This window comes from Plasmodium yoelii, assembly GCF_900002385.2.
Source record: "Plasmodium yoelii strain 17X genome assembly, chromosome: 2".
NCBI lineage: Eukaryota > Apicomplexa > Aconoidasida > Haemosporida > Plasmodiidae > Plasmodium > Plasmodium yoelii.
Genome location: NC_036174.2, coordinates 831366 through 859032, shown reverse-complemented (window position 1 = coordinate 859032; position 27667 = coordinate 831366). Strand labels below are relative to the sequence as shown.

General features: G+C 20.6%; 8 protein-coding genes across 8 annotated transcripts; all 8 read right to left on the bottom strand.

Annotated features, from left to right (window-relative positions):
• Positions 1 to 1724: 1724 nt before the first annotated feature.
• PY17X_0219801 (PIR protein) lies at positions 1725 to 2903 on the bottom strand (the record flags this gene model as incomplete). Its single annotated transcript, XM_022957158.2, has 3 exons — positions 1725 to 1790; positions 1880 to 2752; positions 2889 to 2903. 3 exons carry the CDS (start codon positions 2901 to 2903, stop codon positions 1725 to 1727), a joined length of 954 nt encoding a protein of 317 aa, XP_022811069.2.
• Positions 2904 to 5329: 2426 nt separating this feature from the next.
• On the bottom strand, positions 5330 to 6525 carry PY17X_0219701 (PIR protein; the record flags this gene model as incomplete). Its single annotated transcript, XM_022957155.1, has 3 exons — positions 5330 to 5395; positions 5486 to 6373; positions 6511 to 6525. 3 exons carry the CDS (start codon positions 6523 to 6525, stop codon positions 5330 to 5332), a joined length of 969 nt encoding a protein of 322 aa, XP_022811068.1.
• Positions 6526 to 8828: 2303 nt separating this feature from the next.
• On the bottom strand, positions 8829 to 9949 carry PY17X_0219601 (PIR protein; the record flags this gene model as incomplete). The annotated part of the gene is made up of 3 exons (XM_034637630.1): positions 8829 to 8894; positions 8984 to 9829; positions 9935 to 9949. 3 exons carry the CDS (start codon positions 9947 to 9949, stop codon positions 8829 to 8831), a joined length of 927 nt encoding a protein of 308 aa, XP_034493352.1.
• A 2307-nt stretch (positions 9950 to 12256) lies between these two features.
• Positions 12257 to 13359, bottom strand: PY17X_0219501 (uncharacterized protein; the record flags this gene model as incomplete). The annotated part of the gene is made up of 3 exons (XM_725056.2): positions 12257 to 12343; positions 12433 to 13236; positions 13345 to 13359. 3 exons carry the CDS (start codon positions 13357 to 13359, stop codon positions 12257 to 12259), a joined length of 906 nt encoding a protein of 301 aa, XP_730149.2.
• A 2579-nt stretch (positions 13360 to 15938) lies between these two features.
• On the bottom strand, positions 15939 to 16999 carry PY17X_0219401 (PIR protein; the record flags this gene model as incomplete). Its single annotated transcript, XM_022956072.1, has 3 exons — positions 15939 to 16004; positions 16093 to 16848; positions 16985 to 16999. 3 exons carry the CDS (start codon positions 16997 to 16999, stop codon positions 15939 to 15941), a joined length of 837 nt encoding a protein of 278 aa, XP_022810942.1.
• Positions 17000 to 19397: 2398 nt separating this feature from the next.
• PY17X_0219301 (PIR protein) lies at positions 19398 to 20471 on the bottom strand (the record flags this gene model as incomplete). Its single annotated transcript, XM_022956080.1, has 3 exons — positions 19398 to 19484; positions 19570 to 20349; positions 20457 to 20471. 3 exons carry the CDS (start codon positions 20469 to 20471, stop codon positions 19398 to 19400), a joined length of 882 nt encoding a protein of 293 aa, XP_022810943.1.
• A 2616-nt stretch (positions 20472 to 23087) lies between these two features.
• Positions 23088 to 24133, bottom strand: PY17X_0219201 (PIR protein; the record flags this gene model as incomplete). The annotated part of the gene is made up of 3 exons (XM_022956085.1): positions 23088 to 23174; positions 23263 to 23982; positions 24119 to 24133. The coding sequence occupies 3 exons, from the start codon at positions 24131 to 24133 to the stop codon at positions 23088 to 23090; spliced, it is 822 nt and encodes a 273-aa protein (XP_022810944.1).
• Positions 24134 to 26431: 2298 nt separating this feature from the next.
• On the bottom strand, positions 26432 to 27457 carry PY17X_0219101 (PIR protein; the record flags this gene model as incomplete). Its single annotated transcript, XM_022956088.1, has 3 exons — positions 26432 to 26497; positions 26582 to 27322; positions 27443 to 27457. The coding sequence occupies 3 exons, from the start codon at positions 27455 to 27457 to the stop codon at positions 26432 to 26434; spliced, it is 822 nt and encodes a 273-aa protein (XP_022810945.1).
• Positions 27458 to 27667: the final 210 nt, after the last annotated feature.

Here is a 27667-nt window from a genome sequence, read left to right as displayed (position 1 = left end):
AAATATCCACTTTTATATTTTTTTTACTGAATATGCATAAAAAACAATTATATTTTGCAATGTATGATAGAGACGTAGAGGGTCACTGTTTATATTTTTTAAAAATATTATTATGAATTTTTTCAATAATAAATTATTTTATAAAATATATTTTTTTATTCATTCATTATATTATTAATTACTTTATTCTTATAATTTTAGAGAAATATTATAATGGAAGTCAAATGAATTGATTAAACAACATCGTTTTATATAGATTATTAAAATACATATATTTATATTATAATATTACACATATATATTTTTTTTGATGATACTTATGAGTTTATTTACCTATAATAATAATAAACGAATTTACTTATTTGTTATTTTTAATGTTTATATTGAATTTTAAAGTCAGAATCATAAACATCTGAGCTTTGGTTATTTAACAAAAAATATAAGACATTAATTAAATTTATAATTATAAAGAATTGTGATTTCTTTATAAACAAAAAAAATTAAAAAATAATAAATTAATAAATGGTACAGGATCGACCTGCATAAGTTGGTACATATTTAACAATGGAGATTTTTCCACAAACATAATTTATTGATTTTTTAGTCTCTTTTATTTGATTAGATGAATTTATAATTATTTGCATTTTATTTTTTTCCATCAGTTGAGTTTATAACCTCTTTCATGTTTTTTTTTCTTCAATTCCTTTCTCCATCCAAATGGCAAATACTAAAATAAAAATAGTAAAAATATATAATATTTGATAGTGAAGAAATATTTTAAAAATTGTATACTTCATAAATTTCTTTTTATTTACCTTGTACATAATTCATAAAATAATGTGTGTAAAATAAATATACCTTTAACGTAACTTCTTTCCCTTATATATATTTCCTCCAAATACCATTTTATACTTTTATTTCATTCAAATCCATTCCTATATCACTTACTTCATTTATCATTTTGTTCAGTTGTCACTGAGGGAGGAAATCATAATAATTATTTTCTTCCAATTCCCTCTCTCCTTAATTTCTCATATTAAATGCTGTAATTATTTAAATCAACCTTTTCTTCTAGGACCAAATCGATGCTTTGAAATCATCTTTTTATATCGATTCCAATATTCGATAAATTCCCCCATAAACCGATAACTCCAAATTAACAATAAAATACAAAAAGACATAGTTAAACACATTTACCATTAAGTTATATTAACACGAAATCCAAATCATATAATTTATCAAAATGTATTACTTTATTCCTTTGCATAGTCATCTTCATCCTCATTTTATTTCTTACATATTTAGACATAATATAAATATTAAAAACGCTAACTTATCCTTTACATATTTTAACAATTTATTTCCTATATATATTTAAAACAATTCTTTAAACTAATAAATGTTATCGAATTATAAAAAATTAAATGCAATATAACACTTAACCCTAATCCGAATATGGGTCCAAAAACATAATACTGACCCACAACATAAAATCTATTTAAAAATTATACAAAAACAGTATAAAAATATTATAACTATACATATATAACATTATATATTATTGGATATACTATTTAATTATTCTTATATACCCAATAATTATTTTCAAAAATTATGATAAAAAATTATTTTCAAATAGACAATTTCTTAACATATATCAATAATTATTACTACTTCTGAAATAGTCACTATTCTTCGAATCATATATTAATGATCTATTTTCTTTATTTTTTTAGTTTTTTTCTTAAATGTTGTTTTTGGGTTCGTTTCCGAAATCCAAATAACGAATACTAATATAAAAGGTTGATAAACATATGGTTTTTTTGTTAATGTTTGCATATATTTAATGAAAATAATTTTTTAATTCCTTATTATTTACCTTATAAAAAATTCCCAAGAATATTGGTATTGCAACAATTATCGATAAAACTGGAATTAATTTGTTTGTTATCGACGAACTTGATGATGTAGCTTCAATTTTTTGTCCAGAATCTTGTACAGGATTGTTTGTTGTTTTTATCTCTGGAAGGAGTGGTATATCGTTACAATCAACGTTATTATCATCACAATATTTTTTAAAATTATTATAATCACTTGATAATGTAGACAACACTTGATAATAGGCGCTATCTTTAGTATTATTAGGATTGTTAAGTTCATCATATTTTTTAACAAATTCTTTAGCATTTTTTAAATATCTCTTATCTGATGCGTCGTTTGCATTAAGTTCAGTATACATGTTACATAATGGCTTAAATGCATCATAAAATTTAGACATATCATTAATACCAATATTCATCAAATACTCGTTTTTTTCTATGAACTCCTTAAAATTATTATATCCCGTTTTATCATTTAATTTATTACTACAATCTTCATAATTATTATTATTTTTTTTATTACACTTAGTATAATGCGTATTATTCTTTATATGTCCTTCATAAAAATCATTTAGGTTTTTTATTTTTTCATTTTTCTTTAGGTTTAACATATGATCTAACCATATCATGACGTATACAATAAACACTTTAGAGTGATCTTTACTTAAAGTACTAATCCTATTAACAATATTTTGCTCGAATAGCCATAAACATCCAGCATTTATCTTATCGAGATCAGTCTTACATTCTGTTTCCCCTGAATCTCTATTAGGGCAATAATTCTTAGCATTCCCTAAACTATGAATATCATTACTTGTAGATATGTTTAATTCATCGGGTAAATAGCTTCTCAATTTATCAAACCTTGCACACTAAGAAAACATTTAAAAAATATAATAAAAATATATGTTAATGAAACTCTTATAAAATAAAATTTAATGAATTTTATAGGTAATATAACATCGAAAAATATAAGGAAAAGCAAATTTTATTAAAAAAATTATTTACCAGGCGATAATCCATTGTAATTTTATTTTGTTTATAATATGTAAATTATGTAACATATTATTTTACATATTTTACGCTTAATAAATGACAAAATAATTGAACCATAATATATAATTTTCTGTGGCTAAACATGTTATTATTATTCTTAATATCAATTTAAATATAATATAGAACAATATATATGTTTATGGAGTTAGGCAAATTGCCTTATTCTGGGGGTTGTTTAATACATTTTTTATCATATGTATATATAATACAATTTTGCATAAATTGTTATCCTTAATAATCATCATATGAACATTATTATAAAAATTAAAGCAACTTTGTAACGAATTAAAAATATATCTTATACATATGCTTTAATATAGAAAATAAGCAACATCACCATTTTTGTTTTAGTAAATGGTGCCCCAAAAGTAATCTACTGCACAAATCGAAACAATTAAGAAATCCATTATTACTATAACCCCTAAAAGTATATAAATAGTTGTATTTTTAAATATGTTAAATACTTATATAATTGTTTCTTATAATATATATATAGTTTTTTCTAAAATGATAACATTTACAAAATAAGTTGCAATGTTCCATTTTTTAATTGCATATATATAATTTTATTATTATTTTTATTTAATATATATGCATTCCAATTATGTTTAACATTTTCAATAACTTTATTTTTATTCCTATATACTTCAATTTATAAATATTCTTTATTGGGTAATTTTATAATACATTTTGCCATATTTTTCATTCTTCAAAACAACAATTAGCACTGAACCCGTATTTATTAAACTATTTATATGTTTAAATAAGCCTTTGAAGATAGATAGTTTTTAAAATAATACTTAGTAAATATTAACATACAAATAAGTATTGATGCAAATTTTAAAGTACAATATAAAACTATGTTTAATTAGGTTATTATATTTCACTTTAAGAGGAGAGAGATAAGATATATTTTCTCTTTTAATATATAAATTTATGTAAATATTCGTTAAATTTTTTGCATTATTCATTTTTATCTTATATATTATAATGTTATAGTTATTAATGTATGTACATTTAAATAATTTATTAAAAAATCTATATTTAATTAATTCTATGGTAAAACAATGATAATATAATACATCCTAATATGAAATAATAAAAAGATATTTAATATGAATTGAATCTTTAACTTTTTCTCCATTTATCCTGTTTTTAGAACATGAAGTTACAAATACCAAATTGAATTTTTAACAAAATAAATAACATTGATACCTTTATAATGTATTATTATGTCTTTTCGATAAAATTAATATTTACTTATATGAAGGTTTCACAATAAACAATATTTCAATATCAGTTATTGGTAGAGTATTTTATTAGACTATATGTATAGGCATATAATAATAACGACATTTTATCTATCATATTATTTATAATTGCTAGAACAAACTATAACATTCAATTTTATTAATATACTTATATTTTATTTTTTAACTATTTTAAAATACAATTTATTTATACCTCAAAACTATAAATTTTAAAAATGAATATTGATTAATCTAATAGTATACCTTTATAGTAAATAAATTAAGGTATATATAATTATCTCTATTATTTGAATTTAAAACCTTAATATAAATATAAAGAAAATGATATTATATATAATCGAAAGTTAAAAGGATAATATACATATATCTATAATATAATTTTTTATTAATATGCATATTTTTATTGATTATTAAAAATGTTAGATGCATAAAATGCCTTTTATAGATAACGCTGTATTATCGAATATAGATCGGTATTTTATGAATCTATATTTTATGATTATCTATTATACATTGGTAATATGTTTAATTAATGTTAAAAACACATATGTTAATCCGAATATATATTGTAATGTAGGCAATTGTTCCAAATGAATCATCATATAATGCTATTATTACAGTTCAGTTGGCGTAATATAAATGAAATTAAAACAAATATGATACAAATAGTAAGTTTATTAAATAAAATGTTTCATCAAATAAATAAATATGTTTCGTATTATGATATACATAATTCAATATAGCTATGGGTTAACAAGTCTTATATAATAAATAATTATGATATATCATAATATGAATTAATATATACAATATAGACATTTTTTTAACCATATTAAATCGATATGAACACTAAATTATATATATTATAATTTATGAAAAAATGTTATGTGACCCTTTTTTGGTTGCATATTTAAAATTCATCTCGTGATTAAACATATGGGATGGTATATATATTTAATTAGTGTTCAAATTGTAAAAAATTAATACAATATAATACTTAACTCCAACCCACCACATAAGAAGTATATAAAAATTATGCAAAAATAATCTCCCAATAGACACTTTCTTAAAATAAATCAATCGTCATATTCAGAATAATTTATTAATGATCAGTTTTCTTCTTTATTTTTTTAGCTTTTCTCTTAATTTTTGTTTTTGAAATCGTTTCCGAAATCCAAATAACGAATACTAATATAAAAATGGTAAACATATTATATATTTTTTGATAATCGCATATAAGTAATCACGAAAATAATTTATAAATTCCTTATTATTTACCTTATAAAAAATTCCAAAGAATATTGGTATTGCAATAATAATTATCGATAAAACTGGAACTAATTTGTTTGTTACCGACGAATTTGATGATGTAACTCCAGAATTCTGTACATGATTATGTGCAGAACGTTGTACACTATTTTCTTTTGTATTTATCGGTGAAATGGATGGAATATCGCTACAATCAACTTTATTTTCAGTACAGTAATTTTTAAAATTATCATAATCATTTGATAATGTAGACAATACTTGATAATAGGGACTATCTTTAGTAATATTAGGATTTTTGTTAAGTTCATCATATTTTTTAACAAATTCTTTAGCATTTTCTAAACATTTCTTACATTTGGTCTCGTTTGCATCAAGTTCAGTGTACATATTACATAATGATTTAAATGCAGCATAAAAATTAGACATATTAATACCAATATTCTTCAAATATTCGTTTTTTTCTATGAAATCCTTAAAATTATTATATCCCATTTTATCTTTTAATGAACTACTACAATCATCATAATAATTATTTTTTCTTTTTTTACAATTATTATAATGCGTATTAGTTTCTATATATTTAGTATAAAAATCGTTTAGATTGGTGATTTCATCATCTTTCTTTAGGTTTACCATATAACTTAACCATATCATAATGTATATAATAATAATTTTAAATTGATCCTTACTTAAACTGTCAATATTATTAATAATATTTTGCTCGAGCAACCATAGACATCCACCATTTATTTTATCGAGATCAGTCTTACATCCTGTTCCCTCTGATTCTACATTAGAGCAATAATCTTTAATACTCCCTAAACTATGAATATCATCATTTTTAGGTTTGCTTAAGTCATCGGGTAAATAGTTTCTCAATTTATCAAACCTTCCACACTAAGAAAACATTTAAAAAAGTATAATAAAAATATATGTTAATGAAACTATTATAAAATAAAGTTTAATGAATTTTATAGGTAATATAATATCGAAAAATATAAGGAAAGGTAGATTTTATTAAAAAAATTATATACCAGCTGATAATCCATTGTAATTTCATTTTGTTTATAATATGTAAATTATGTAACATCATATGATTTTATATATTTTACGCTTAATAAATGACAAAATAATTGAATTTTAATATAAAATTATCTGTGATTAAGCATTTTATTATCATTTTTAATATTAATTTAAAGATAATATGGAACAATATAATATATTTATGGTAAAATAAATTTCCTTATTTTGGGGGTACTCAATACATTTTTTATCATATGTATATATAACACAATCTATGCATAAATTGTTGTCCTTAATAACACTCATATGAACATTATTATAAAAATTAAAGCAACTTTGTAACGAATTAAAAATATATCTTATACATATGATTTAATATAGAAAATAAGCAACATCACCATTTTTGTTTTAATAAGTGGTGCCCCAAAACTAATATACTGAACAAATCGAAACAATTAAGAAACCCATTATTACTATAATATTAAAGTATATAAATAGTCATTTTTAAAATATATTAAATAATTATATACATTTCTCTAATACTATATACCACCGTTTTATTAAAATTATAGCATTTTCAAATTAAGTTGTGTTACTTACATCTTTATACAAATTACATAATTTTGTATTATTTTTATTTAATATAAATTAATTCATAATCCATTTTAATGAGACCAATAACTTTATTTTTATTTCTATATACTTCAATTTGAAATATACCTTATTGAGTAATTTTATAATATGTTTTACGCATTCTTTCCATTCTTTAAAACAACAATTAGCACTGAACCCGTATTTATAAGCTTAAATAAGCCTTTGAATGTAAATAGTTTTTATAATCATACTTAGAAAATATTAAATATTAATACATAAATAAATATGATGCAAATTTAAAATATAATAGAAACCTATGTTTAATTAGGTTGTTATATTAGCATTTAAGAGGAGAGAGATAAGATATATTTTCTCTTTTAATATATAAATTTATATAAATATTCGTTAAATTTTCTACATTTTTCATTTTTATCTTATATATTTTATTGTTATAATTATCAATGTATATACAATCAAATAATTTATTAAAAATTCTATAATTTATTAATTTGATGATAAAGTAATGATAATATAATACGAGTTAATATGGAATAATAAAATGGAATTTAACATGAATTGAATCTTTAACCTTTTCTTTATTCATTCAGATATTTAGAATATAAAACCACATATCTCAAATTGATTTTTTAACAAATATACATAAATGATACCTTTATAATGTATTATTATGCGTCTTTTCTATAAAATTAATATTAATATTTAATTATATGAAGTTTCCACAATAAAACAGTATTTCAATATTAACTATTGGTAATTTATAGATTATATGTATAGGCATATAATAATAACGCATCATATCTATAATATTAAACTTTATTAATATACTTATATTTTATTTTTTAACTATTTTAAATATAATATATTTATACCTCAAATCTTTAAAATTCAAAATCAATAGTGATTAATCTAATATTATACCTTTATAATAAATAAATTAATGTATATAGAACTATTTTTATAATTTGAATTTAAAACATTAGTATAAAATGATACTATACATAATCGAAAATTAAAAGGATAGTATAAATATATCTATAGTGTATTTGTTATGTATTACTAAAAATGTTAGATGTATAAAACATATTTTATAGATAATGTTGTACTGTCGATTCTCGATCGATAATTTATGAATCTATATTTTATGACTATCCATTATTACAGTTCAGTTGGATAACATGATTTAAATTAAAATAAATATGGCACAAATAATAAGTTTTACTAAATAAAATTTTCATATAATAAAGAAACATATTATGATATGCATAATTCATTATAATTATTATTAACAAACTTTATATAATAAATAATTACGATATAGCATAATATGAATTAATATATGTAATATAGTTATTTTACTTTAATCATATTAAATATATATTAACACTCAATTATATATATTATAACTTATGAAAAAATGTGATGTAGCCCTTTTCATATTAATGGAAATGCTCCTTTGGGAGTACATATTTTTAACTTGATCTAGAAATTAAACATACGGGATGATACATATATTAAATTAGTGTTTAAGTTATAAAAAATTAAATGCAATATAATACTTAGCCCTAACCCGAATATGGGTCCCACAACATAAAAACTATATAAAATTATGCAAAAATTACTTCGAAATAGACAATTTCTTAAAATATATCAACCATTATTACTATTCCTGGAATAACCAATGCTCTTCGAATAATATATTAATGATCCATTTTCTTTATTTTTTTAGCTTTTCTCTTAAATATTGTTTTTGAGCTCTTTTCCGTAATACAAATAACGAACACTAATATAAAATGTTAAGAAGTGTACGATTTTTTTGTTAACGTTTGCATATATTTAATGAAAATAATTTTTAAATTTCTTATTATTTACCTTAAAAAAAATTCCAAAAAAGATTGATATTACACTGAATATTAATAAAGCTAGAATTAATTTTTTTACTATCGACAAACTTGGTGGTGTAACATAACAAATCTCTTCAGAACTTAGCATATCACTTTCTTCTGTTTCTGTCGGGATAAGGGATAGAATTTTGTTACAATCAATGCCATTACTATCACAAAAAATTGTTAAATTATTATAATCATTTAATAATGTAGACAATACTTGTTTATATGAACTGTCTCCACTAATTATAGAATCTTCATTAAGTTCTTTATATTTTTCAACAAAATTTTTAGCATTTTCTAAAGATTTCTCAGATATTGTGTTTCTTCCACCAAGTTCAGTATACACGTTACATAATGGTTTAAATGCATCATAAAATTTAGACATATACTCAAAATTAGTATTCAACAATCCCTTTCTTCCATTTATGATTTCCTTATAATTTTTATAACCTATATTTTTTTTTAATGAATCACTACAATTTACACCACCTTGTTTACAATTAATATAATGCGTATTATTCTTTATGTGCGCTTCATAAAAATCATTTAGATTCTTGATTTCGTCATACGTCTTTTGATTTAGTTTATAACTTAACCATATGATAATGTATTCAACTGTACTGATATTTTTTTTATTTTCCAAAAACAATTGCTCAAACAACCATAAACATCCAGCCTTAATTTGATCGAGATCTGTCTCACAGTCTGTTTTCCCTGATTCTCCATTAGAGCAGTAATACTTAATATTTTCATTTTTATTAAAATCGACTAATGCATGGTTTTTTAATTCATCGGGTAAGCTTTTTTTTAACTCATCAAACTTTTCACACTAAAAAAACGTTTAAAAAAGTATAATAAAAATATATGTTGATGAATTTTATAGGCAATATAATATCAACAAATACAAGCAAATTTTATTAAAAAATGCAGATACCAGGGTTTTATCCATTGCAACTTTATTTTTTTTATAATATGTAGATTATGTAACATCATATTTTACGCTTAATAAATGACAAAATGATTGAAGATTAATATAAAACTATCTGTAATTGATCATGTTATTATCATTTTTAATATTAATTTAAAGATAATATGGAACAATATAATAACTTTACGGTAGTTAGATAAATTATCGTGGTTTGAGGATGTTTAATACATGTTTTACCATATGTGTATAGATACAATTTTACATAAATTGTTATCCTTAATAACACTCATATGAGCATTATTATAAAAATTAAAGCAACAATGTAACGAATTAAAAATACATCTCTTATACACATGCTTTAATATGGAAAATAAACAACGCCATATCTTTTGTTTTAATATACTGAAAAAATCGAAACAATTAAAAAACCCATTATTACTATAATCCTTAAAGTATACAAATAGTTATTTTTTTAAATATATTAAATACGTATATACTTGTTTCTAATACTATATACCATGCTTTATTAAAATTATAGTATTTTCAAAATAAATTTCATTTTTCCCTTTTTTAATTGCATATACTTAAATTTATATTGTTTTTATTTAATATATATCCATTCCAATTATAGTTAACATTTCCAATAACTTTATTTTTATTTTTACACATTCCGTTTTAGAAATATACGTTATTGGGAAATTTTATAATATATTTTGTCATCCTTTCCATTTTTTAAAACACCAATTAACACTGAACCCGTACTTATAAGCTTAAATAAGTTTTTATATGTAGATTGTTTTTAAAATAATACTTAGTAAATATTAAACATATATACATACTGATGATATTTTAAAGTATAATATAAAACTATGTTTAATTAGGTTCTTATATTGCACTTTAATAGGAGAGAGATAAGATATATTAGCTCTTTAATATATATATTTCGCTAAATATTATACATAATTTTATCTTATATATTCTACTGTTATAGTTAATGTATATCGTTCAAATAATTTATTAAAAATTCTATATTTTATGAATTCTATGGTAAAACAACGACAATATAATATGCGTTAATATGGAATAATAAAATGATATTTAACATAATTGAGTCTTTAACAGTTTCTTTATTTATCTATTTTTTTTGAATATAAAACCACATATTCAAAATTGAACTTTTAACAAAAACATAACATTAATACCCTTATAATGTATTATTATTTGCCTTCTCTATAAAATTAATACTAATGTTTAATTATATGAAGGTTTCACAATATAACAATATTTCAATATTAGTTATTGAATAATATTTTACCAGTTTATATGTATAGGTATATAACATTAACGTTATTCTATTTATCATATTATTTATAATTATTAAAACAAAATATGATAAAAAATTTATTAATATACTTATATTTTATTTTTTAACTATTTTAAAATATAATTTATTTATACTTCAAAACTATAAAGTTCAAAATTAATAGTTATTAATCTAATAGTATACCTTTATAGTAAATAAATTAATGTATATATTAATATCTCTATTATTTGAATTTAAAACATTAGGATAAAATGATACTATACATAATTGTTATTTTAAGGGATAGTATGCATATATCTATAATTTAATTTTTTATTAATATGCATATTTTTATTGATTGTTAAAAATGTTAGATGCATAAAATGCCTTTTATAGATAATGTTGTATTGTTGATTCTCGATCGACATTTTATGAATATATATTATTATAGTTCAGTTGGATAAAATGATTTGAATCTAAATAAATATGATACAAATCATAAGTTTTACTAAATAAAATTTTCATAAAATAAAGAAACATATTATTATATGTATAATTCAACATAACTCTGGGTTATCAAGACTTATATAATAGGCAATTGTGATAAAGCATAATATAAATTCATATATAATCAATATCTATATTAATTATGCAATATAGACATTTTATTTTAATCATATTAAATCGGCATAAACACACAATTGTATATATTATACTTTATGGGAAAATTGGTATTGATTCCTTTCATGTTAGATTATTCCCCTTTTGGTTGCATATTTTGACTTTTTAACTTCATCTTTTGATTAAACATACGGAATGATACATATATTAAATTAGTGTTTAAATTATAAAAAATTAAATAAAGATGTAATATTTGGCCCTAACCCTGAATATGGGTTCCACATACATAACTTCAACCCCCACAACATAAAACTATATAAAAATTACTTCTCAATAGACACTTTCTTATCGTATACCAACCATTATTACTATTCCTGAAATAGTCACTCTCTTCGAATCATATATTAATGATTTATTCTCTTCTTTATATTTTTTACTTTTTCTCTTAATTTTTGTTTTTGAAATCGTTTCCGAAATCCAAATAACGAATACTAATATAAAATGTTAAGAAGCGTATGATTTATTTGTTAACGTTTGCATATATTTAATGCAAATAGTTTTTAAATTCCTTATTATTTACCTTATAAGAAATTCCTAAAAGAAATGCTATTGCACCAAATATCGATAAAACTGTAAATAATTTGTTTCCTATCGACGAACTTGATGATGTATTTCCAGATGATAGTGCAGAAATCTCTGTTGCTACCTCTGAAGGAGATGAAATATTACTAGATTTAGCTTCTTTACATAAATTTTTAAAATTATCATAATCAGTTGATAATGTAGACAATATTTGTTTATATGAACTGTTTTCACTAATACTAGAATCATCTTTAAGTTCTTTATATTTTTTAAAAAATTCATTATCATCACTATCATCATCCAAATATTTCTTGCATTTTTTATTATCTCCATTAAATTCATGATACATGGTGCATAATGATTTAAATGCATCATAAAATTTAGACATATTATTAATATCAAAATTCACAATTTTTTTATCGTCTAAAAGATCCTTATAACTATTATACTCCGTAAAACCCGCTATAGAATTTGTATACTTTTGATTATATTTTATATCTGTATTATAAAAAAATTCTAGACTGTTGTTTAATTTATTATCCTTTAGGTTTAACATATAACTTAACCATATCATAATGTAATCAAAAATATCGTTTTTATTTTTTGCATTATTCTTAAATAAACCAGAAGGCCCAAAGAATTGATTAAGCAAATAAAATAATCCAGCACTAATTTTTTCGAAATCATTATCACAACGATAACTATCACAATAACCATCTAAGAAATTTTGATCTATAAATTCATATTTTCCTTCTTTCAATTTATCGGGGAAAAACTCCCATATACTCATAAACTTTTCACACTAAGAAAACATTTAAAAACAAATATTAGAAATGTATATTATTGAACATTTGATTAAAATAAAGTTTAATGATATTTATATGTAATACAATATCAAAAATGCATATACCACTTTCTTATCCATTGTGATGAAATTTCATTTTATATTTGTAAATTGAGTAGGATCATGCTATTTTATACACGATGCGCCAAATATGTGACGCTAATACTTTAACCATATATACAATAACTGTCTGTAGTTAAATATATTATAAGTTTTTCAATAATTAAATTAATATAAAATAATAATATAGTAGTATTACTAAAATCATATTATACTTATTTTATGAAAATTAGTTAAATTACCTTAAATAGAGGATTGCTTAATACTGTTTTGATTAAATATAGATATGATGCATTTTATACAAAAATTATATTTTTATTAAAATTTGGTATAAATTTATTATAAAAATGGATATACCTTTATAAATAATTTAAAGTATGTTTGAATATAGGAAATGAATATATTTATATCTTATGTTTTAATGATTGTCCTTCTAAAACTTAAATATTGTATATATCTAAAAAATAAAAAGCTCTATTATTACTATAATCATTAAAAGTATATAAATAATCATTTTTTAAATATATTAAATTTTTATATAATTTTTTCTTATAATATATAATACTGTTTTTTTCTAAAATTATATTATTTTCGAATTAAGTTGCATTGTTCCCTTTTTTAATTGCATATACATAATTCTAATATTATTTTTATTTAATATATATGCGTCCAATTATATTTTAACATTTTCAATAACTTTATTTTTATTCTTATATAATTAAATTTAGAAATATATCTTATTATATAAGTTTATAATATATTTTGCACATCTTTCTCACGGTTTAAAACGACAATTAGCACTGAAACCGTATTTATAAGCTTAAATAAGACTGTTAATGCATATTGTTTTTATAATCATACTTATTAAATATTAAATATATGACACATAAATTAGTATTGATACAAATTTTAAATTATAATAGAAAACTATATGTATTAGATTGGTATATTGCACTTTGAGGGGAGAGATAAGGGAAGTATGCTTTTTTAAGACAAGGATGTAGTCATATAAGATTTATTTATTCTACATATTTTAATTATATTTTCTACCTTTAAAACTTTCAATTAATGTACATATTAAAATTAATCATTAATAATGACTTAGAATTATTTTCTAAATATATAATCTGCTTTAATATTTTATAATAAACTACATTTAGTTCTATGATGAAAAACTATAAAATTATTAATATTATTTTGCTTGGTAATATTAATTCTAATATTATCGCATTAAAGCTTACTTAAATAAATGTTATAATATTTCATTTGATGTTTTGTGCATATAATTTTAATCTTATTACAAGTTTAATAATATATATCAACGTATTCGAATCAAATAAATTTAATGATTTTTTCGTATTTAATACTTTATCTATTATTATTACTATTATCATTACTGCTATATCACTGTATAGTACAATGGAATAATTAATGCGCTTAATCAAAATACTTTAAATCAATTAGTAATTTTTTTGTTTCATTGTTTTAAAGTATAGTATTTAGAACATATTATTTAGCAATAACAATATATTTTTGAATTTGTATATATATAATAACCTAATAAAAATATTATTAATTCAAATTAAATTAATTATTACATACCATTATACTTTGCATTAATATATAATTGTATATATTTCCCAAAATTAACATATTTTAGTTTTAGTCATTTATACAATATTATATATATTAGAACAATAACGTTAATTTTATATGCCAAGTTGTTTATAAGTATTATAGCAAACTATAACATTAAATTTTATTATATACTTACATTTTATTTTTTAACTATTTTAAAATATAATTATTTATACCTCAAAACTATAAAGTTTACAAATTAATAGTAATTAATATAATGTTATACCTTTATGATAAATTAAAGCGTATAAACTTCTATTAATACAAATGTAAAATACAAGAGAATAGTAACTATAATTAAAACTTAAAAAATGTTAGAAGCGTAATAATATTTTATAGACAATGTTATATTGTCGATTCTCGGTCGATATTCCATGCATCTATATTTTATGAATATCTATTATTACAGTTATGTTGGCGTAATATAATTTAAACTAAAATAAATATGATACAAATAATAACTTTTACTAAATAAATTTTTTTATCAAATAAAGAAACATTGCGTTATGAATTATTCGATATAACCGCAGATTAACAAATTTTATATAATAGACAATTATGATGTTGAATAATACGAATTAATATATGCAATATAGACATTTTTTTTAATCATATTAAATCCATATGAACACTTAATTATATATATTATAACTTATAAAATATGTTATGTAACCCCTTCCACATTAATGGTTATATCCACTTTTTGGTTGCATATTTAGACTTTATATGTGATTAAACATACGGGATAATACATATATTAAATTAGTATTTAAGTTATAAAAAATTTAATGCAATGTAATACTTAGCCCTAACCCGAATACGAATTCCATAAACATAACACTGACCCTATAACTTAAAAACAATATAAAAACTATGATCAAAAATTACTCCCCAATAGACAGTTTCTTAAAATACATCAATCTGCATACTCGGAATAATTTATTAATGATCCATTTTCTTCTTTATTTTTTTAGCTTTTCTCTTAATTTTTGTTTTTGAAATCGTTTCCGAAACCCAAATAACGAATACTAATATAAAATGTTAAGAAGCATACGTTTTCTTTGTTAATGTTTGCATATATATAATAATTTTTTTTTTTAATTCCTTATTATTTACCTTATAAGCAATTCCCAAGAAAATTGGTATTGCAACTAATATCGATAAAATTGGAATTAATTTGCTTGCTATCGAACTTGATGTAGCTTCAGAAATTATTTTTTTTATATCTGGAGTGGATGGTAAAATTTCACAATTTTTTTTTAAATTGTCATAATCAGTTAATATATTAATCAATACATGAAAATAGCGTATATTTTCACCAATGTTATGATCTATGATAATTTTTTTATATGTTTCAACAAATTGATTAGCTTTTTCCGAATAGTTCACGCAATTTGGGTTGTTTGTATCATGCTCAATATATATGTCACATAATGTATTAAATGCATCATATAATTTAGATATAATGCTCATATCCATACTTAAAATATATTTATTTCTATCTATAAGATCCTTATAACTCTTATAACCAACAATATAATCTATATTATTATTATACTTATCACCACCCACTATATATGTATTATAAAAATGCTCTCTATTGTTGTCTTCTTTACCTTTGATCAGGCTTAACACATAACTTAACCATATCATAATGTATTCAACAATATTGATGTTTCCTTTTGCAATCTTTTCAAACTCAGACTTATCCTTAAAGAATGTATTAAAAATATATAAACATCTAGCATTAATTTTATCGTTATCACTATCACATTTTACATCATTACAGTAATCATTATCATCTGTAAATCTATAGCTTCCATCTTTTTCCTCATAGGAAAACGAGTTCCTTAAAGGAATTAACGTTTCACACTAAGAAAGCAGTTAAAAACAATTAATAAAAACGCGAATTATTAAAAGTTTTATTAAAATAAAATTTAATGATATTTATATATGGTCAATATCAAAAAATGTAAAGGAAATTATTATTATTAAAAAATGCATATACCACTTCCTTATTCATTATAATGGGATTTTATTTTTGATTTGTAAATTGAGTAGGATCATGCTGTTTTATATACGTTGCCCCCAATATGTGACGTAAATACTTTAACCCTATATATAACAACTGTTTGTAGTTAAATATATTATAACTTTTTAATAATGAAACTAATATAGAATAATATAATAATATTATTGCAAAGAAACATTTTATTTCTGTTTATGATAATTATCTAAATTACCTTAAATAGAGGGTTGCTTAATACATTTTTGATTAAATATAGATATGATGCATTTTATACAATAAATGCTATTTTTACTAACATCTGTTATAACTTTAATATAAAATTTAATATAATTTTATAATGAATTTAAAGTATGTTTGAACGTAGAAAAGGAATATATTTATATTTTATGTTTTAATGATTTGAATTCTAAAACTTAAGTACTGTATAAATCTAAAAAATAAAATTATATTATTACTATAATCCTTAAAGTATACGAATAAGCGCTTTTTAAAATATATTAAATTTATATATATTTGTTTCTTATAATATATAATATAGTTTTTTCTAAAATTATAGTATTTTCAAATTAAGTTACATGCTCCACGTTTTATGCAAATTATATAAATTTAATATTACTTTTAATTAATATATATACATTCACAATTCATTTTAATGAGTCTTATAACATTATTTTTATTTCTATATACTTCAATTTATAAATAGTCCGTATTAAATAATTATAGAATATATTTCGCGTATCATTTCCATAGTTTAAAACACCAATTAGTACTGAATCCGTACGTATGCTATTTATAAGCTTAAATAAGTCTTTGAATGTAAATAGTTTTTAAAATAATACTTAGTAAATATTAAATATTAACAAATAAATAAGTATTGATGCAAATTTTAAAGTATAATAGAAAACTATATGTATTAGGTTGGTATATTGCACTTTGAGAGGAGAGAGATAAGATATCTTTGCTCTTTTAATATATAAATTTAGATAAATATTCGCTAATTGTTCTGTATAGTTAATTTTATCTTATATATTTTATTGTTATAGTTATCAATGTATATACATTCAAATAGTTTATTAAAAGATCTATATTATATTAATTTTATGATAAAGCAATGCCGTTTATGATTAAAGATGATTCATTAAACAATGATAATATAATACATGCTAATATATAATAATAAAATAGAATTTAACATGAATTGAACCTTTAACCCTTTCTTTATTTATCCAATTTTTTATAATATAAAACTACATAGCTCAAATTGGATCTTTAACAAATATATAATATTGATACCTTTATAATGTATTATTATTTGTCTTTTCGATAATATTAATATTTAATTATATGAAGGTTTCACAATAAAATAATATTTCAATATTAGTTATTAGTATAATATTTTACCAGTTTATATATATATATATAGGTATATAATAGTAACGATATTATATCTATCGAATTATTTACAATTATTATAACAAATTATAATATGATATTTTATTAATATACTTTTATTCTATTTTTTAAATCTTTTAAAATATTATTTATTTATGCCTCAAAATATAAAGCTTAAAAATTAATAGTGATTAATCTAATATTATACCAATATGGGAGCTAAATTAAAATATATAAACTATTTCTATTATTTGAATTTAAAACATTAGGATAAAATGATACTATATATAATAAAAAATTAAAATAATTATATATACATATCTATAAAGTAATTTTTTATTAATATGCATATTTTTATTGATTATTAAAAATGGTAGATGCATAAAATGCCTTTTATAGATAACGTTATGTTGTCGAGTCTCGATCGATATTTTATGAATCTATATTATTATAGTTCAGTTGGATAACATGATTTGAATCAAAATAAATATGATACAAATAATAAGTTTTACTAAATAAATGTTTCATAAACCAAAGAAACATTTTATTTTATACATAGTTCAATATAGACCCTGATTAACAAGTTTTATATAATAGGCAATTATGATATAGCATAATATGAATTCATATATAATCAATATAGACATTTTATTTTAATCATATTAAATTGACATGAACATTCAATTTAATCTATTATAACATATGAAAAAATATTATGCGACACCTTTCATATTAATGGATATGTTCCTTTGGGGGAGCATATTTGACTTTTGAATTTAATCTCGTGATTAAACATGCAGGATTGTACATATATTTAATTAGTGTTCAAATTATAAAAAATTAAATAAAGATATAATACTTAGCCCTAACCTGAATATTGGTCCCATAACATAAAAACTATATAAAAATTATGCAAAAATTCCCTCCTAATAGACAATTTCTTAAAATATTTAAATCATTATTACTATTCCTGAAATAGACATTCTATTCGAATCATATATTAACGATTCATTTTCTTCTTTATATTTTTTATTTTTTCTCTTAAATATTGTTTTTTAGCTCGTTTCCGAAATCCAAATAACGAATACTAATATAAAATGTTAAGAAGGGTACGGTTGTTTGTTAATGTTTGCATATATATAATAATTTTTTTTTAATTCCTTATTATTTACCTTATAAGAAATTCCTAAAAAAAATGCTATTGCACCAAATATCGATAAAACTGTAAATAATTTGTTTCCTGTCGACGAACTTGATGATGTAACTCTAGATATTAGTGCAGAAACGTCTGCTGTTATCTCTGGAATAGTTTGGATATGTTTAAATTTCTCTTTTATATTATTATAATCAGCTGATAAAGCAGGCAATATTTGATTATTTGAGGTATCTTCAGTATTACTGCCACCTTTGAGCTCTGCATATGTTTTAACAAACATAGTAGCATCATTTAACAGTTTGTTGCCATCTGTATTCATGGATTTATTAGCATGCATACTACATATTAATTTGGATGCATCATAAAATTTAGAAAGATCTTTAATATCAATATTCAACAAATCTTTATTTTTTTCTATGAATTCCTCAAGAAATGGAAATCTATTGGAATCCTTATTAAAATTACTATATTTACCACCATTTTTTATATGATCAGTATAAAAATCGTTTATTGTGGTGAACGTTTCCTCTGTGTTTTGATTTAATTTGTAACTTAACCATAAAATAATATATAGAAAAAATGGTTTGGCATCGCCTATAGTATTACCTTTAGGTGGGTATTCAGTAAAATATTGTTCAAGTAACCATAAAAATCCAATCGTAATTTTTTCGATATCATTATGACAGTTTTTACTAGGACAGTAATTTTCGAAACGCTCATATCCATAAAAATCAAGTGGTTTAGTATTGCCCGAATCATCAGGTAAATACTTCCTCAAAAAATCAATTTGTCCACACTAAAAAAACATTTAAAAAAAATGATAAAAATATGTATTAAGAAAATGTTATTAAAATAAAACTTAATGAAGTTTATAGGAAATATAATATAAAAAAGTGTATATACTAGATTATCATCCATTATGATGGAATATAATTTATAATCTCTAGGTTAAAGGGTATCATATTATATATATATACTAAAATAGGTAATACAATTATTTAACCCTATATACAGCAATTATTTGTATATAAAAATATTTTTATTATTATTAATATCAATTTAAAGATAATATGGAACAATATATACTTTTTGGTAGTTAGATAAATTCCCTTGTTTTGGGGGTTGTTTAATACATCTGTTACCATTGTATATATAATACAATTTTGTATAAATTGTTATCATTAATAACATTCATATGAGCATTATTATAAAAATTAAAGTAACATTGTAATGAATTTAGAATATATATCCTTATACATGTGACTTAATATAGAAAATAAACGTCATATCTTTTGTTTTAATAGCTGTCCTTTTAAAACATAAAAATTGTATAAATATAAAAAATATAAAATATTATTATTAGTATAATTTCTAAAAGTATATAAATATACTTTTTCTAATATATTTTAAATATTTATATACTTGTTTCTTATAATATATAATACAATTTTTTCTAAAATTATAACATTTATAAAATAAGTTGGATTGCTCCCTTTATTAATTGGATATACATGATTTTAATATTATTTTTATTTAATATATATCGATTCCAATTATATTTAACATTTTCAATAACTTTATTTTTATTCCTATATAATTAAATTTATAAATATATCTTATTGGGTAATTTTATAATATATTTTGCACATATTCCCCACGGTTTAAAACGACAATTAGTACTTAACCCGTATTTATAAGCTTAAATGAGTCTTTGAATGCATATTGTTTTTAAAATAATACTTAGTAAATATTAAATATATAACACATAAATACGTATCGATGAAAATTTTTAAGTATAATAGAAAATTACGTGTATTAGGTTGGTATATTGCACTTTGAGAGGAGAGATAAGGGAAGTATGATTTTTTAAGACAAGGATGTAGCCATATAAGATTTATTTATATTTTATATTTTCTACCTTTAAAACTTTCAATTAATGTATACATTAAAAATAACTTAGAATTATTACTTTTCTAAATATATAGCTTGCTTTTATATTTTAATAAATAACATTATACTATATATTTTATAATAAACTATATTTTTAAGAAAACTATAAAATTATTAATATTATTTTTCTTGGTAGTGTTAATTCTAATATTATCGCATTAATGCATACTTAAATAAATGTTATAATATTTCATTTAATCTTGCATGTATACAATTTTAGTCTTATTACAAGTTTAATAATATATATAATGAATTTATATCCATATAATGTACCAAATGAACATAATATATTAATCTAATATTACTATTGTTGTTTTGGTTATATCACTGTATATTACAATGAGATAATTAATGCACTCAAGGTAATACTTTAATCCAATTAATATCTTTCCTTTTTTTATTGTTTTAAAGTATAACACTTTAAATCATATTATTTCGTAATAACAATATATTTAAATTATATATTTGTGAACTTGTATATATATAATAACCTAATAAAAATATTATTAGTTCAAATTAATTATTACATACTTTTTCTATATACTTTGCATTAATATATAATTGTATATATTTTCAAATTTAACATATTTCAGTTTTAGTCATTTATACAATATTATATATATTATAACAATAACATTAATTTTATATACCAAGTTGTTTATAAGTATTATAGCAAACTATAACATTAAATTTTATTATATACTTATATTTTATTTTTTAACTATTTTAAAATATAATTATTTATACCTAAAAACTATAAAGTTTACAAATTAATAGTGATTAGTATAATGTTCTACCTTTATGATAAGTTAAAGCGTACAAATCAACTTCTATTAATACAAGAAGATAATAGTAACTACAATTACAACTTCAAAAAATGTTAGAAGCATAACAATAATTTATAGATTATGTTATATTGTCGATTATCGATCGATATTTATGAATCTATATTTTATGATTATCTATTATACATTAGTAATATAATTAATTAACATTAAAAATATAATCATTAATATGAATTGAGTTATAATTATACTCTGATAATAAAATTATTATACTGTTCGGTTATCAAAATAAATATGATACAAATAATACGTTTTACTAAATAAAATTTTCATAAAATAAAGAAACACATTATGATATGCATAATTCAATATAACCACATATTAACCTTTATATAGGCAATTATGATATATCATAATATGAATTAATATATGTAAAATATTTATTTTACTTTAATCATATTAAATCGACACGAACACTCAATTATATATATTATAACTTATAAATATGTTATACAACCCCATTTATGTTAGCTTATCCCCATTTTGAGTTGAATATTTGGGCATCATCTCTTGATTAAACATACGGGATGATACATATATTAAATTAGTGTTCAAGTTATAAAAAATTAAATAAAGATATAATATGTAACCCTAACCCGAATATGGGTCCCACAACATAAAAACTATATAAAAATTATGCAAAAATTGTGACCAAAAATTACTTCGAAATAGACAGTTCTTATCATATATCAATAATTATTAATATTCCTGAAATAGTCACTGCTCTTCGAATTATATATTAATGAATCATTTTCTTCATTATATTTTTTATTTTTTCTCTTAATTTTTGTTTTTGAAATCGTTTCCGAAATCCAAATAATGAATACTAATATAAAATTTTAAGAAGTGTACGGTTGTTTGTTAACGTTTGCATATATATAATGAAAATGATTTATAAATTCCTTATTATTTACCTTATAAGAAATTCCCAAAAAAATTGGTATTGCAACAAATATAAGTGCAATTGAAATTAGTGAATAAGTTAGAAGAGGTGGAAAATAATAACATTTATTTTTTAAATTATCATAATCATTTGATAATATAGAAAATATTTGACTATATGCGTCGTCTTCATTAATATCCGAATCTTTCTTAAGTTGATCATATTTTTTAACAAATTCATTATCACCTTCCAAATATTTCTCGCATTTTGGATTGTCTTCATCAAATTCAGTATACATTTCACATAATGATTTAAATGCGTCATAAAATTTAGATATATATTTAATATTCATTTCCATCAAATACTTTTTTTTATTCATAAGATCATAATAACTATTATAAGCACCAGTATCGTCTATAGGTTTTTGATACTCATTAACATTTTGCATATGTCCAGTATAGAAATCCATCAATTTAGTGATTCCGTTATCTGTTTTTTGATTTAACTTATAACTTAACCACACCAAAATGTATACAACAACATTGATATTACTGTTTGCATACTTCTTGAACGAAACAGAATTTCCAAAAATTGCTTGAAACAACCATAAACACAAACCGTTAATTTTATCGTTATCAGTATATGTCTCTTTATTAAAATGCTGTTTGTATTGATTATTATCATTAAATTGATAATTTCCGTTATCCAATTCATCGGGAAACCAACCTCTTACAGCAAAGAACATATTACACTAAGAAAACATTTAAAAAAGTAGAATAAAACTATACGTTAAGCAAACTCTTATAAAATAAAGTTTAATGATATTTATATATAATACAATATCATAAAATGTAAAGGAAATTATTATTATTAAAAAATGCATGTACCACTTCCTTATTCATTATAATTGGGTTTTATTTTTGATTTGTAAATTGAATAAAATCATGCTGTTTTATATATACTATACCAAATATGTGACGCTAATACTTTAGCCCTATAAATAACAACTGTCTGCAGTTAAATATATTATAAGTTTTTCAATAATTAAATTAATATAGAATAATAATATTAATAAAGAAACGGCCTATTCTTTTTTTTGATAACTACTAAACTGCTTTAAATTGGAGATATTTAATACATTTTGGTCAGATTTATAATATAATTTATGCTTAAATTTATGATTATTAATAAGATCCATTATAATTTTATTATAAAAATTTAAGTAGTTTAGTAATGAATTTAAAGTACTCCCTCTTATATTTGTGTCTCAATATAGGAAAATACATTTTTTTTTCTCATGCTTTAATAAATCTATTATTAGTATAATTTTTAAAAGTATATAAATATTTTATATACTTGTTTCTTATAATATAGTTTTTTCTAAAATTATAATATTTACAAAGTTCCATTTTTCTATTTTCTATGCAAATTATATACATTTATATTGTTTTTAATGAATATAGATAAATTCATAATCCATTTTAATGAGTCCGATAACTTTATTTTTATTCCTACATACTTCAATTTATAAATATACCTTATTGAGTAATTTTACAATATATTTTACGCATATTTTCACGGTTTAAAACAATTAGCACTGAACCTATATTTGTAAGCTTAAATACGTTTTTATATGTATATTGTTTTTAAAATAATACTAATTAAATACTAAATACTAAATATTAACATATAAATAACTATTGATGGAAATTTTAAAGTATAATAGAAAACTATGTTTAATTAAGTTATTATGTTTCACTTTAAGAGGAGAGAGATAAGATATCTTTGCTCTTTTATTATTTAAATTTATATAAATATTCTCTAAATGTTTGAATTGTTCATTTTTATATTATATAATATATTATTATAGTTATTAATGCATATACATTCAAATAATTTATTAAAAAATCTATATTTTATTAATTCTATGATAACATAATGTTGTTTTTAATTAAATACGATTCATTAAACATTGACAAAATGACATTTAACATGAATCAAATCTTTATCATTTTCTCCATGGATCCAAATTTTTATAATATAAAACCATATATCCCAAAGTGGATATTTAACAAATATATAAAAATGATATCATTATAATGCATTATTATTTTTCTTATTGATAAAATTAATATTTAATTGTATTCAGTTTCCACAATAAAACAATATTTCAATATTAATTATTGGTATAGTATTTTATTAGTTTATATGTATAGTCATATAATAATAACACATTATATCTATAATCTTATTTATAATTATTGAACAAAATATGATATGAAATTTTATTAATATACTTATATTTCATTTTTTTAATTTTTTGAAATATAATTTATTTATACCTCAAAACTATGAAGTTTAAAAATAAATAGTGATTAATCTATTATTATACCTTATGATAAATGAATTAAAGCATATAAATCAACTTCTATTATTACTAATTAATTTTAATAAAAATGTAAAGGAAATACAAAAGAGAATAGTAACTACAATTAAAACATCAAAAATATTGATATATAATTCAATTTTTTACGTATTACTAAAAACGTTAGATGCATAACATGCCTTTTATAGATAACGTTGTATTGTCGATTCTTGATCGATAATTTATGAATCTATATTTTATGACTATCCATTATTACAGTTCAGTTGGATAACATGATTTAAATAAAAATAAATAATACAAGTTATAAGTTTTACTAAATAAAATGTTTCATCAAATAAAAAAACATATTATGATATGCATAATTCAATATAGCTTTGGGTTATCAAGGCTTATGTAATAGGTAATTATGATATAGATAATATGAATTAATATATGCAATATAGACATTTTATTTTAATCAAATTAAATCGGCATGAGCACACAATTGTATATATTATAAATTATGAAAAAATATTATGTAACCCTTTTCATATTAATGGTTATATCCACTTTTTGGTTGCATATTTGAACTTCATCTCGATATTAAACATATAGGGATGGTACATATATTTAATTAGTGTTCAAATTATAAAAAAATGAATGCAATATAATACTTACCCCTAACCCTAATATGGGTCCCACAACATAAAAAATATATAAAAATTATGCAAAAATTACTTCGAAATAGACAATTTCTTAAAATATATTAATCATTATTACTATTCATGGAATAATCACTACTCTTCGAATAATATATTAATGATCAGTTTCTTCTTTACTTTTTTAGCTTTTCTCTTAAATGTTGTTTTTGAGATCGTTTCCGAAATCCAAATAACGAATACTAATATAAAATGTTAAGAAGCGTACGGTTGTTCGTTAATGTTTACATATATATAATATTTTTTTTTAATTCCTTATTATTTACCTTATAAGAAACTCCCAATAAAATTGATGCTGCAACAAATATAATTGCAATTGTAATTAGCATATTTTTTGTTATTGAACTTCGTGGACAAGCTACAAGTGGTGAGATACTACTACATTTAGCACTATATTCCTGTTTAAAATTTTTATAATCATTTGATAAACTAGACAATAGTTGTAAATAAGAATTTCCTTTATTAATATCTAAAGCATTTTTAAGTTTTTCATATTTTTCAAACAATTCTCCAGCATTTTCTAAACATGTCTTGCATTTAGTATTTTTTTCTGTACCAATTTCAATATACATGTTACATAATGATTTAAATGCATCATAAAAATTAGATATATCTTTAATATCAATATCCATCGATTCTATTTTTTCATCTATAACACCCATATAAATCTTATTACCACTACTATTATCAGTATCTATATGCTCACTATAACAATCATTTCCTTTTATATGTCCAGTGTGGAAATCGTTTAATATGGTCGTTCCATTTTTTTTTTTTTGATTTAGTTTATAACTTAACCATAAAATAGCATATTCAACAAGTTTATCACCATTTATATCTTCCTCACCAATCATATTTAGTAACATTATAAAACCAGCAATAATCTTTAGTTCATCACTACTACAGTTACTCTCCGGGCAATATGTATTTAATATATTCATATATTGTTCTCCGGGGAGTTTCGGACCATCATCAAAAGATTTCTCGATCAAATTAATTGATTCACACTACGAATATATTTTACGAATTAAACAAAAGAATGTATTAATATAAATGTTACTAAAATTAAAATTAATATAATTTATAGGAATGCAACATACGAATAATATAAGAAAAAAGATATATACCACTTTATAAGACATTATAATGAAATTCTGTTATAATTTGGAGATTATGCGGGGTGATTTTATTTATATATATTGTATAAAATATATGTTGTATTTACTTAAGCTCTTTACATAGCAGTTATCTTTTGTTAAACATATTATTCTTAATTTTAACTTCATATAAAATAATAATACATTAGTATTACAAAAATCATATTATACTTATTTTATAGCAATTAGCTAAAT